The sequence below is a fragment of the Diadema antillarum genome, unplaced genomic scaffold (assembly GCF_040938485.1).
Source record: "Diadema antillarum isolate AM-2024a unplaced genomic scaffold, OU_Dant_1.0 seq00001007_RagTag, whole genome shotgun sequence".
NCBI classification, from domain to species: Eukaryota; Metazoa; Echinodermata; class Echinoidea; order Diadematoida; family Diadematidae; genus Diadema; species Diadema antillarum.
The window spans coordinates 691,668-702,774 of record NW_027271844.1 but is presented as its reverse complement, the minus strand read 5'-3'; the positions used below and the strand labels follow the sequence as shown (position 1 = coordinate 702,774).

Here is an 11,107-nt window from a genome sequence, read left to right as displayed (position 1 = left end):
TAATCTATTAGTGAAAATTGAGCAAATAAAAAAAAATCCCATTTCGTTGCTCAATTTTCACTAATAGATTGCATTGATTTCTGGTCATTTTCCCATTATTTGCGCTCATTAATAATCCTAATCCTCACATCAAACTAAACCTAAAACACAATCACAACCCTAACCCCAACTCCTTGGAGAAAAGAAGACCAGGGCAGGAGAACCATATGATATACAAAATCCTCACTAATATCCAATACTATCTTGAATTTTACTTATTCTAATAGGTCTACAAATCATAAACTCTAGGATTGCTTGATCTGAGAATGTATCCTAGTTGTTAATAGCTTCTTTTTCATTTGCTTTTTCGCCTACAAAGCTGGACCCCCCCCCCCTCCCGCACGTAACTATGTTACCTTTGTGATTTATTGGCTGCAACTTCAGGCTGAAATTAGCTTCACGAAGCCAAATCTTTTAATGCTCACACTTCACCTCTATTTTTTCATTTGAAGGTTTTAAATGTATATGATATTAATAGATATAATCTTGCAATTTTTATGTATATGTGTTCAAAAGGTTTATTGCCCTCCAACATTTCTTCTAAATTTTTATTGAATAGTAATGTTTATGCTTGTAACACCCGTCGTGCTAATGATTATCATTTATGTCATGTGAGAACAAATATTTCTAAGAATACAGTTTTTTTGTAAAGGTCCATTAATATGGACCGAAATACCATTTGATTTGAAAATGAAACCGTCTTTGAATAGTTTTAAAAGGAATTATAAATCTTTACTCCTGAATTCATATTCTCATTCAGAATGATTATTTTGATTGCGCTTATGTCTTTTGATTTGTTCTTCAGCCCTATCCTTTTCTTTTCCTCCTTAGTTTCTTTTCTATACTCCCGATATATTTTACACAGTATTTATGTTTTCTAGGGGTCAGCGATTTACAAGGCTTATTGCTCTTCTCTGTTGACCCCCGTTTCACATGAATTTACTCATCGGCTCTTGTTCTTGTTGTTGTTTTGTGTATGCGTGTGTATTTCTTTTGATATTCATATATTTGTATCTATGTGCTTTCATTGTATGAATTGTTTGATAATTTTATGTCGAATGGAAATGAATTTGAACTTGAAATCTATGCACTTGCCTCGATTATGTCTTAACTTACAAAGGAAAGATAGGTCTCAGAGAATAACATCTCTGAACCTTTCGATCATAATTTTCATCGCTATGTGGAAAATGTTCCAGGATTGAGTTATTTGGAAGATGTATGGAGTTTGCCTATATTGAAACCTTTCGCGCTATATCGTGAGCTGGTGCCTGCAAAGTGCAAACCATTAGGCACTGTTAAACTTGTTTTAGTTGATTATCATGGTTGATTGGTTGATTACATCTAGAATGCTTCGATAGGGTCTTTATTTGCTTGTTTGTTTTATGCTTGTTAATGGTGAACTTCATAGGTGCATAAAATAACAACAAAATTGCATGTAAAACATTTATACATATAATTTTAATAAAACAATATCTGAATATGTGATATGAGGACCTATGCAGTTTAGCAAAAATATCGAAGAACCGGAATTGGATGTTTGAGGGCCTATATCAACTCACTATTGTATACTGTACATCAATAGGCACGGTCGGACTGGCAAGAGATCGAGAAGTTTAACATTGCGAAGTCTTCGCGACCTTAAACTTCTCGATCTTTTGCCAGTCTGACCGCGCCTAACCTGAGCGAGCTGAGCATACAGCTGAGAGACCCGTTCAAGAGGCTTACCTTTTCATATCAAAGTCCATACAATTATCTATTATGACGTTGAAATTCCAAGAGATTGGAGAGAAGTATTATGATTATATCACGCGTATATAAACAACGTGCAGAGCGCAAACGGTCCTTAAAGTAATTATGTCACGACATTTACTACTGAAATTACATTGCAATTTAAAAATGACTATAATCAGCATGACTACGTCACACACACAAATACACACACACACACACACACACACAAACAAACCTTCACACACAAATATGTTCATAATATCATTTCATGTCACCATGTCAGACATTCAATAATTGTAGAAATATCAATTTACGATCATACACGTTTCCCTCCTTTCCCTGACAAACTTATATAAGTATCTCATATTATTTTACCTCAATACAAAGGGAAATATTTCAGAGTGCCTCTTCAGAGCACAATATGCTTGTTTAAAAGACCAGATATATTTGATTCTCGCTAGTTTCCACCAAATTCAACTGAAGCACAGACGATACTAATAATGCTGTGATCACGAGTAGACAGGGTTCAATATATCTATTTATCATTTTTGCAGACGCCGTAAAAATACTTTGCGATGTACTTGAACATTTAGTTTAGATTTTCTGCGCTTGTTATATCACGCACAGGCTCTCTCTCACACACACTTGACTTACATACGGATTACATACATACAGACTGACAGAGAATAATTGAAACATACAGACACACGCATATACTGCAGACACAGAGGCAAGCACACATGCTCACAAATAATATGAAAAGTAAAGAAGCGCATTTGATTTTCAACACGGAACGTTTTCGTTACAAAGTTGAGAATTTATCATCTTAAAAAAACTCTTGGACATAACGCTGTCTAATTAGGCCTATTTTTGGTATGATAGTATGATACTGCTGATTTTGTGCATTGTGATGAATAATACTTCTTATCAAACTGATGAGAAGTAACGAGAAAGGAATATAGATGAGGAAAAGTATTGCTTTATGGTATATGTCGATGAAAAAAACTCAACCCCTTTAAAGCAACCAGTGCACTATATGGTTTGCAGATTCCCTGTAACTAAACGATGGCTGCAAGATTTTCACTAAAATACTTTCGTCATTGAGGCAGAAATTTGTGTTTGTAAGCAAATTCAATGAATAATTAATATCTCTGTCGGGTAATGTATGTGCGTGTAGAGGTATTTCTCGTGCAAACCATACGCGTCATTTTCGTCACCTCGGTGAATAGAACATGGACAATGTCGGCAGTGTTTATAGAATTGGGAAATGCACGTCAGTATCTTTGGTAATAATTTCGTATATTCAGATTGTTTGTTGATTGACTCAGCTTTCCCAGACCGGTCCTCATATATAGATTAGCGACTTTTTGGATGAAAGCAACAACAACAACAAGAACAACATAGTAAACATTCAAATCTTTATAGTGTGACCAAGGCACACATCCCTGCATGGTTAAATATCAGACGGGAAATGATGTCAAATTAGCAATAAAGTACTTGTCACAGAAGCGCGACGAAACTTTAAAATCAGTGTTGTCGAAATAGTATGGCGGTATGAAACTTCCCAAGATCGATAGTTGGTATACAAAATGATATAATTTGGCTTGAGAGATACTGGTTAAAACAATTGGCAGAGGTGACTCCAAAATATTACTATTCACTCACTGAAGGCGTAGCCTCGAAGTGACTAAGTACTTATGCAGGCACTGAGGCACAGTTCGCGATGTCATAATTGCTTCGTGACGTCATTTTTGAAATATAGTGTAACTATTTGGAAATGCCGTTCTAGAAAGTGACGTCACATTACGTATATTCCAATTAGTATGCTACGAGTGGAAAATCAGGCCAGAATTTTTAAATACTTGAAAATACATATGACAAAGTGAGGCTCTTTCAACCAATCACTCAGAGAACGAATTACATATCCAAAACATAACTTATTCTAACCTAGAGTGCGCTACCAGATGATAGTGCCTTGTTTGCTACGTATTCATAATTCATTTTCATTTTCTAACAAATTTTCTAACAAATTTTTCTAACAAATTTTCATTTTCTAACAAAAAGTAACTATTTTTCATCACAGGCAAGACAAGACCAATACAGGGTTAGTAAATGACACAATCCATTTATTTCATCTGCTATTTCGGCAGTATTCCGAACTGGCTGAAAAATCTTCCTCGCAATTTAATCGTAAGTATTTCAGCCCAATATTTCCCTCTACATTAAACACGGAATCTAAACTGAAAGGCGAAAATGTAATAATGATAATAATAATGATAATAATCCCGCACAAACCACTGGGCGCGGACGAATACGTGTAAATATTGTATGCTGACAACAGGCCTACTGAATACATTTGGTAGTATACATATTTCTAAAGTTCTATACCAATGGCGCCTAAAGTTGCGCTCATTCATAATAAAATGACAATACATCATCGCCGTCATTACACACGATGTGATATCGTAGAAAGATATCTATCAACAGAGTGGTAATAAAGTATGAAAATTAGTCCTGCTCGCACCATTGGCCAAACCGGCTGGACACCTTGACAGTGACAAAAATGAGCGAGCAAAATCAACATGTAGGCCTACATAAAAACAGTCCATGGAAGATGTTGTCATCAAAATGTAGACATACAAAATGAGATCAATTTTATGGTACAAAGTCAGGCTTTTCGTAATCGAATAAGCTGAAATCCTTCGAATAAATGTTCCATAACCTAATCAAATTTTCCTGTGGAAGTGATTTGAAAGCCCTTTCAAATTCGGACGTGCTGTTCGTAGGATGGCTGTTGCCACGGGACGGGAATTGTACGAGCGAGTCTAGTCCCAGGTCGGTGAGCATGAACCTGGCGTCCTCCGATACGGTTTCCAGGTGACCCAGGTAGTCGTAGTTGATTTTGCACGGGGCACAGATCTTGTAGATCTCCTCCCAATGGTCGTCGAAGAATGGCCGCTGAGGCTGCGTCAAAAACTTAACGAACTCCGTCCACGTGATGTTCTCACCCGTTTTCAGCTCCCTCTGTGTGGCGTGCGGTCGAAACCTCTTCATAATGGTCTTGGCAAAGCCCTGGAAGTACGTCTCCTTGCGGTACTGTATGACGTCGCCATATTTGTTATTGAACGCAGAGAGAACGCGCACGAACGGATTTCGCGCGTACGCGAACTTCTTGTAGGTGGCCAGTTTGTGTTTCCGCTCCGTCTGCGAAAAGCCCGCAAGGCGCTTCATGCCATTGGTGAAGTGGACTTCGTTGGAGGACATCTCGCTGATCTTCTTCGTGTTTCCGCTAAGCACCATCATCACCCGTTTCCAATTGCTGCAGGCGACCTTGGGCACGAAGCAGTAGAGGAGCTTGTGCTGGTCGTTGACGTAGATGTGTCTGTACGTGTTGTCTGTGATCGGACCCCGGGACAGGTCAGGGATGCTGTCGCATTTCTGCCGAACCAGCTCGCGACGCAGGTGGTTGACCTTTCGACGCGCAGCCATGAAATCGTCATCGTTGTCGAACCTCTCGTCCAGTTTCGTCTCGTTGGCCCTCGGCTGGTGAAAAGAGGAGACACATTCATAATATCAGGACCAGTATTCCATTAAATGCAAGTTGCATGACATATGGACAAGTTGCGGTATTTAGAGACCTTGTAGCGCGGGGAGACCTGAGTGACTCAATCGTCATTTGGTGCGCCAACTGGGGTACATTCGAAAACTACGAATAGCGCCAGTCAGCGACTATGTGAAGGAAAGCATGGCCCTAATCGGCACCGTCTTTACCAGTAGAGATTATTCGGCTCTCTGTGTACTTCATAGACATTAAGTTATAAAGCTGTACACAATTCGTTATGGGAATTCCCAAGTACATTCGAGACGAGCCAACCTTCCCACGCCACGTGGTATCTCCAAGCTACATTTGAGGCTCTTTAAGTACATAAATGTTATCTTCGCGGAGATCAAGAGCAGTCATCAATTTACAACTCACATTCGCAAGACCATTTTTACACATATTTTCCCCGATCAGCGATAGGTACCAAAAGGGCTTAAATGAAGCATATATAGGGCGCCGTTACTTCGCCTATACAAGACGAACTTGGTGTGTACATGCAGGGAGGTGCTCACCTCGCTGGTAAATGACAAAGCCAACTCCATCATGTCCACTACTGCCTAGGAAGCCTTTGTTCATAATCCTGTGACGTTATCCTATTGCTACACATGCATGGCTCCTTGACCCATAAAAAGCGTGAAATTAAGAGTTGAATATATGGAAAGAAAAGAATCTATCGAGCTTACTAGACTCGACCTCGTAAATTCCTGTATAGCCTAGGTAGAGCCATGCAATCTACACCGTACACCTTTTAATGCAATACATGATACGTAATGGATGCTGGCAGCCAGAACACACTCGAGGGAAGTGGGATGTTGCATAGGAGATCGAGTCAGGCCATTCAGATAAATACTATCTCGCACATTGCCGCCATAATTCCTTGCCTCAACTTTGCTGGCTTGCTATGAATGCAGAATCGGAATCTTTAGCAAGTGCTCCAGCCAGTCATAAAGTCATCACTGACATTATACACGATTAGAAACACCTTTTTTTTTTTTGAGATAGCGTCATCAGCTATATATACTGTCTTTTGCATGGTATAAAAATGTATTGACAGAAGTAGAAGTAGTATTACCCCGGGTGGTTTTTGAGGCAGGAGGCATCAAACCTGTAAGCTAACTGTTTTCTTTTTTTTTAGTAGTAATTGTACAGTTCATATCATAATTATGATAATCCTTATCATCGTCATAATTATGATGTTGATATCATAATTTCGGTAATATCGTTATTATTATAATCATTAATTGTAAAAATTGATATCATGTCATTTCATTATCTCTATTGATATTATGCTTCTGTTCTGACGAGGATGGCAAACAATAAGGAATAGGCCCTATCAGCATTTTCAGGGTAATTCTTATGTGACACTTGTAGATAGTTTGTTTAACTGGCCTGCCACTGGTATGCACAGAATAATAAGGGAACTTTTATTCATCTATCATTATAATAATATTTGATAATTACAAAAATAATCATGCTTTCAAGAAGGAGCTTATAATAAGTAAATACTCCTATGAGACAGTATCCATGCTGACGAGATATTAATTTTGAGCTCCCTTGTGGAGACAGCTATAATGAGCTCCCTGTTGGAGACATTTAACTTAAGCGCCCTCGTGGAGACATCATATTTCATAAGAATATAGGTCTATATTTGATAGTGATATTTGATTTGCATAGGGTTTATTATGGTCTGACCTGATGTAAGTACTATCTGGAGCAATTTATCTTGTAATAGGGTCCTTTTTTAACACAACGATAACATGGAATAATAGCTGTACCAACCTCTTGGATTCTTGGGCCATTTTCTGTCTTGTTGGACATACTACTGTGTTCCGACAGTTTTTGCTGCGATTCGTGTTCCCGGATGTTCCGATTCGCAACAAAATGGCCGTCATCGTCATCTCCTTTTACTGGTCCGGGGTTTTTGACGGGATCCGGTAGTTCCCATGGAAACGGAGGTGGGTTGTTTCGACGGGGCTTGTCGAGGTTGACACCAACTGTTCCGCAATGAAACAAAATGAGAGGATAAAAAGGCGTGTCGGAACCATGTCTCAGTGGCATAAAAAACCTATAGGAAAGTAGAGCAAATTCAGCTGATGTATACAGTTGGGTAGGCATAACGGCATAATTACTTGTTCATATTTAGATGCAGCCATGCATCATGATTTGGTTTTGATACAGACCAATCTTGAGCCTTCTCTTTTTCATTCTTAACACTAACAGTGCAACTGATCTCATTCGGCCAATGAACTCCAAGTGTACAAGCTGGAAACGATAGGTAGAGAAAAGCATGGCGTAATACGTATCCATATGTGGTCTGAGAATGCTGAAATGTATGACGGCTCACTCTGGAAAGACTTTTCCACTTATCTATACCATACCACTAAACACCATCTTACCCTTATCAGCTTAAGCACGGATACATGCTGGCTCCACTCATACACCATCATTTACCAAAATGTGTGTGCATGTGTGCATCCGTGCGTAAGCTACTTATAACAATGCTAGCGTAGAGTAAGTATGGTAAACTTAATAGGGGGTGGGGGTACAAGAAAGTCTGCTCTTCCTCTAAATCTGTGAAAGAGTAGTTGCCTATACCACAACGCTATAATAATCTGGTCGAACGTTACGTTACTTTTTTCTTTCTAGATGTCGATATAGATGGGTTATGGAGGATCTTAGGGCAGTGGACATGGTAGGAGGAGTTCTGTAGTTCCAAATCGTTTAGAAAATGTGATTGTATCTCCATTGATAATCATGTTTAAAGTAAGGTTGGATGATCACTGGTAGTCTGGCCGCTTTAACCTTCCCTGATCAAAACGTCCAAACATTGTCATGCGTAAAAGTGAGTAACCCATAACTTTAAGAACAGACCGAGGATCACTGGATCTATCTCCCCTCGTACACTGATGATGATGATGATGATGGTAATTTTAACCAGCTGGTAACAGAGTAACATATTTTTTACATACCGTCATAGGTGTAAAAGGTCGTCATGTAGACAGCTGTGTAGACTACACAGCACATGACCAGCACCAGAAGTCCCCATCTCCGAACGAACCGACCGCGGAACATCCTCTAGGCGTTGCCTTGGTGACGGTAGGGAAAGCATCCACGGAGATTCTTGTTACAATACTCACACTTGCCGATTCAAGATCTGTCGGATGAAAATATTAGGGATGCAGTTCTGTTCAGCCTTCTAACGCTCACAATAATTTAACTGACGAAATAAATGAAGGGCTTATGACTAACTTCTGTTTATCTATTGCTTAGCACATGCAATGATAATCGTCATTTTTATCACACGACAAATGTGCTTTGTAATCACTAAATTGCAATTAAGGTGCACACCGCATATTGATTAATGATAAAGGACAGGAATTCACTTGAAGGTATATGACATCAGGCTCGACATCAGGCTTGTCATCTCATGACTATCATACACATTTGCTTATTCCTTTATCAAATAGTATCACATTCTGTAATATTGTCAATAATTCATAAATCTATGCATTGGGCGATAGGTCCTGCATGTAGATTAACGTTTAACCGCGACGTCAAAATAGATTAGGATGCATGCGCAATGCGCTTTTGTTTTTCCTTTCCTTCATATTCGTTCCCGATTCATTCATCTCAAAAGCTCAGCAAAGCATTATGCTATACTTAACTCACGTTAGCAAGTACGTAAATAAGAAGTAAGGTCACACTTAAAAAGAATTGAGAGAATGGTGGTTTTAAGAGATGCACTATAGTCTTTAAGAAATCCCTCTGTTTATATACATTTGTGTGTGCGTGCGTTTTCATACGCAAGTACAGATGAATGTATGTGTACTGTATGTGTATGTACGTGCATTGAGGCGACACCTCCCTGGTATGTGTCTAATGTGTGTATTTGTATGTTTATGTATAAGTGTGAGTACGTGTAATACATGTTGTATGATCTACGTGTGTGTAGGCCTATATATCCATTCATAGTGTGTAAGCATTATATCAATAAATTCACACAAAATAATGATTCCTATTCGTTTGTAATGTTTCATATTAATCTAGGACTCTAAAATTTCGTATGAACGGCGGCGCCTTAAAAGTCCGTTAGAAGGACTTTGATTTCACGCTCCATAGACTTTGTACTGCATCCATACATAAGATGTTTGTTATGCTGATATCAAGTATCTTACATGAATAATGCTATCTTATAGAACAACACAGGTCAACGATTATATTGGGAGATTAAGAATGGAGTGTTTGAACATCTTTTAATACATCCTAAGTAAAGATCTGATCAGAAAAGATGAACTGCGAACGAGTCTTACCTTGTCAACTAGAACTAATTCATTCTTTCCAGTTTCCTCGGTGCAAAAGCCAAGAAAAAAAACCAAGTGGACGGTGTAATTCCTGTGACGATGTCAAAGCATTTAATCTTGCCTTAAGAAGTCAGTGCCCTCGAAGACAGTCTGCTTCTAGTTGTCGAGATCGTCACTGACATGCCAGTTCCCCACGTCTCACTCTCTTTCCTCGTTACAAAGTTCGAAATCTAGGCACTTGGGACATTTCAAGAGTCTAGACGAAGACTTTGAAGGGAATCTGCTGTATTCCTACAGAAACAAGTCGTGAGCACACTTCACCCACTGCAAATTAAAAGCCGTGTAGATCCTTCAGATGTCTCCTTTTCTTATCTCGAGACGTGTTAGCTTTTCTTTTCCGCAAAAAAGGGGTTCTGAATAAGAAACCACTGGAATCTAATGGAGCGAAGTCCGCACCCCGCTCGCTTCCACGTCTCAGCGTTATTGTTCGTGGGCATTCAGTGGCCAGTATGGGCAGTTTCTTGCACCGACCAAAAGCCGAATGGACGAGCTATTGTTACGGACAATGAGGTTACGTAAGAGCCTCGTCGCTAACAATACCCCGAAGAAGGAGGGTTTCAATACGGAACTTGCCGCTTCATGACGTGCTAGCTCAGAAAAGATGATCGATCAGGCAATTAAAAAGAGGGCTTTCTGACTGTAATAGCGCTGATGATATCAAGGTTTCCGATGGTTAGATATCAGATAGCAGCTCTAATACTTGCATGCAATCATGGCTGAATTGAAAACCAATTATAGACGCATTGCTGATTTAGCTACTGAATGCTTGTTAATATCACATGGGTCTCGCCAAAATCATTTGAAATTGAACAACTATTTTCAGAGAAGATCCGTTCAAATTTCACAATCTTTTCAATTATATTTACATTTCACTTAAGTATCAAAAGAAGCATGATGAAATACCGGAACGTTGTCTCTTCGACGTCTTTTCAGATTAGCATTAGTTTTTTTTTGTCGCAATCATTGTATCTATACAATGTCGTATATGATTTTTCACATAAAAGAAATATGAAAGATGAATGTCCATATATCACAAAAACATGATACCGTTTACCATCGCCCACCTAAGTATTCTGTAGGATGAAACTGAGACGCAGATAGATTCAGTTTTAAACATAAAAATGTACAAACTGAGTCGGATTCAGGAAGTACAAAATGTATCGCCGTCGAAGGAATCAACTTATACTTTAATCAAACAGTCCGATATGTAATGAAATTTTTGGTTCAAATCCTGCCAACAGGCCAAGGGCCCTTATACTTTGATAAGATTTTTTCGCCCACATACTCTGCTCCTCTTCACCTAGGTGTAGAATAGTAGACAATGCCGGGGTAATGATCATGATAGGGCTCTACATAGGAAAGTAATGCTAACAAT

General features: G+C 38.9%; 1 protein-coding gene across 1 annotated transcript; it reads right to left on the bottom strand.

Annotated features, from left to right (window-relative positions):
* Positions 1-4,425: 4,425 nt before the first annotated feature.
* LOC139742591 (carbohydrate sulfotransferase 11-like) lies at positions 4,426-8,443 on the bottom strand. The gene is made up of 3 exons (XM_071653120.1): positions 8,341-8,443; positions 7,151-7,365; positions 4,426-5,313 (listed from the first exon to the last, which is right to left on the bottom strand). The coding sequence occupies exons 1-3, from the start codon at positions 8,441-8,443 to the stop codon at positions 4,426-4,428; spliced, it is 1,206 nt and encodes a 401-aa protein (XP_071509221.1).
* Positions 8,444-11,107: the final 2,664 nt, after the last annotated feature.

What these genes read in the sequence shown, in the direction of transcription:
- LOC139742591 (XM_071653120.1), bottom strand. Translation starts at nt 8,443, where the DNA reads ATGTTCCGCGGTCGGTTCGTTCGGAGATGGGGACTTCTGGTGCTGGTC. An exon ending in GACCTTTTACACCTATGACG is followed by an intron (nt 7,366 to 8,340) that starts GTATGTAAAAAA and finishes ATTGCGGAACAG; the next exon opens with TTGGTGTCAACCTCGACAAG. An exon ending in ATGGCCCAAGAATCCAAGAG is followed by an intron (nt 5,314 to 7,150) that starts GTTGGTACAGCT and finishes TCTTTTCACCAG; the next exon opens with CCGAGGGCCAACGAGACGAA.